At 38.4% G+C, this 2,836-nt stretch overlaps 1 protein-coding gene across 1 annotated transcript; it reads right to left on the bottom strand.

Annotated features, from left to right (window-relative positions):
- Positions 1-1,805: 1,805 nt before the first annotated feature.
- On the bottom strand, positions 1,806-2,393 carry LOC308372473 (GTPase IMAP family member 9-like; the record flags this gene model as incomplete). The annotated part of the gene is made up of 1 exon (XM_080847626.1): positions 1,806-2,393. The coding sequence occupies one exon, from the start codon at positions 2,391-2,393 to the stop codon at positions 1,806-1,808; it is 588 nt and encodes a 195-aa protein (XP_080703752.1).
- Positions 2,394-2,836: the final 443 nt, after the last annotated feature.

Genomic DNA, 2,836 nt, shown 5'->3' with positions numbered 1-2,836 from the left:
CCTGCCTTGAAGAAAGGATGGGCTATAGGGGCGCAAGACGTGCTGGCTGTAGCCTGTGACCAAGACAGACTACCAGCCTCTGAACCTGTCTGACTCTGAATGTCATCATCATCTAAATGGAGATTATTTATAGAGTGAAAGCTGGTTTACACAATGAAACAAATGGCACTAACAAAATTGCTGAATTTGCTGACATCGGCCATTCTGTTAAACAATTAAATGCTAAGTGTAATAATGGATTAAAAATCGTCATCTATATTGATCCATTATTAAACTTAGCATTTACTTGTTTAACAGAATGGCCGGTGTTGGACACTGTTATATAACTGACATAGCTACGCTAGCTTAGCTATAGACTCTTCCATTTTCAGCCCCCTTCATTGAGGCAGTGGGGGTGTTTGCCTCCTCTCTGTTCTTTCAATGTGGCTTTATGTCATATCAGCAAATTCAGCGATTTTGTTAGTCCCATTTGTTTCATTGTGTAAACCAGCTTTCACTATATAATTAGTCTCCATTTTCATCCAATTAAGATGATGAGGACGTTCAGTAAAATACGATGACGTTTAATAATGGGTTAACGCGACAATGCGAACGTTTGCTGACCACACATCACTTTCAATCCTAACGTGAAGTGGTCAATAATGGGAGACCAATGCCGGAGCTAAAATGCATGCTTCAAACGAAGGGACAGAAGATAACTTGATCGACTACACAAAATAAAGGCAAATTGCTTCACACTGTGAGTGGTTGTGATCACTTCTGAGTTTACCTCAGTAAGAGATGAAGCGCCGACGTTAGCTGAGCTGCTGCATGCATCGAACACATGACATTCCTGAAATTTAATTCCATGCAATTCCATTCCACTTCCAAATGCTTATTTATATTTGTTGTATTCCCTCCCCTGCGACAAAATAGACTTTTTACAAACGTGACAAGTGGTGTAGTTGTCATTTTGTCGTGTGAAATACAGCCAAACTTTAGAACGCTTCTGCCTAGTTGACATGTTTGCTGCAGTCTGAAGAATCTATAAAAGGTTGCGCATGCTCAACAGTACAGAGTACCGTAAGCAGAACCGTTAAAGAATTTGGCTGACGATTCTAAAGAATCGGTTCACTGGGAACCGGTTCTAAAAAAGAACCAGTTCTCGAATCCCATCCCTAGTCACAGTGACATGCTACATGATGAAGCTGGACCAATGAGAGTTTACTTCAGTCACAGTGACATGCTACATGATGTGCTTTTGACAGTGAGAAGTAGCACTGATATTTTTCTCCCAGTACCATATTCAGTATACAGTCAGTATGTTTTTAAAGAATTGGTTCAATATACTGTACATGGAAGAAAATGCCTGACTTAAAAGATTAAAGTCATTCTAAAGTCATACAGCATTAAGTATTGGTAACATATGAAACACTGGCAAACAAGCAAACAACAGTATAATCAGTTCAAGATATTTCATGTCATCATTCGCTCATTGGAACATTTGGATACTAAAACTCCACCTGATTCACCATCAACAAGTTATCTTAAACAAATTAGTAACACACTAAATATATTTATAATATTGATAATCTATATATCTATATCTCTATAGATAATACAATTAATTAAAAAAATCTACTAAACTATTGCAAAACAATGGAAATGTCAGACTTCTGTGAATGTTGGTTCAGTAAGTTGATTATCTCAATATCACAATACCTTTCGATAAACACCTTAAATTGCCCAACTGTATTACAGAATGACTTGATGCATGATCAGATAATCTTAAGAACCAAGATCCGTCTAACTCAGGTGAAAAACTCCTAAATGAAGTAACCTCCCTCATTTGCTGCCACCATCTCATCTATTTTCTCCACCAAACGAACAACCTGAGTGCGGTCATTGCTGCGGTTGTTAAATACATCGTATCTTCCACCACAACTCTGTATCACTTCATTCAGTCTGGGGTGACCTCTGTCCACATAGTCACTGATAGTCTGGCCCCTAAGTGCATCACCATGAGTGAACAGCACGATCATGTAGTTTGCAGCCCTTTCCCCAAAGAGCTCCTGTAAGGCCCTGACTGCATTCTGCTCCTCCTCAGTGAAAGGGCCCACCTGAATCACTAGCAGGAATGCGTGGGGCCCTGGATATGAGTATTGAATGGACTTCTCTATCTCATTTCTTGCATGATTTGGATCTCTGCATGGGTCTAAAATACCAGGTGTATCAATCACCTCAATCTCTCTGGGACTATATATACTCTTTCTGGTACAAGTTTGTGTGATAGAATTAGAAGATATCTCTGATATAAACCCATTTCTCTCGAGAATGGTGTTCCCTGAAGCACTCTTCCCAGCTCCAGTCTTTCCAATCAGCACAATCCTCAGGGGTTCACCTATAAACAACATGCATCATATCAACATACACTCTGTATCAGATTTACCCCAGTAGGCCTATTATAAATATATATATAATCATTATATCAATACACACTGCATCTAATTTCCCTCAGTCATACATGGGCTGCTATATATTTTGTATATGTTGCTAAACTGCTGCAGTAGCTGTTACTGTGTGATTAAGATTTGATGTTAGATTTGCTCCAATGGCACATTTACAGGATAAAGTTGAATTTGAAGAGAAGGGGAGAAGTTATTGTTAATTTTTAACTAAACCACAGAACAACAAACAACGTTGACCTCAGATTTTGCTACATGGTTGTAACTTTATTACAAATACACAAATGTATAACACACAAGCTATTAAACATTTCGGGAAAATGTCAGTATTCTCAACATCATAGCTATAGATGTCTATGGTTAAATATCATACTCTCAGCCTATTCACACAG

This window comes from Sprattus sprattus (assembly GCF_963457725.1).
Source record: "Sprattus sprattus genome assembly, chromosome: 11".
NCBI classification, from domain to species: domain Eukaryota; kingdom Metazoa; phylum Chordata; class Actinopteri; order Clupeiformes; family Clupeidae; genus Sprattus; species Sprattus sprattus.
Note: the sequence above shows the minus strand (reverse complement) of the source record. Positions and strands in the feature narration are given on the sequence as shown.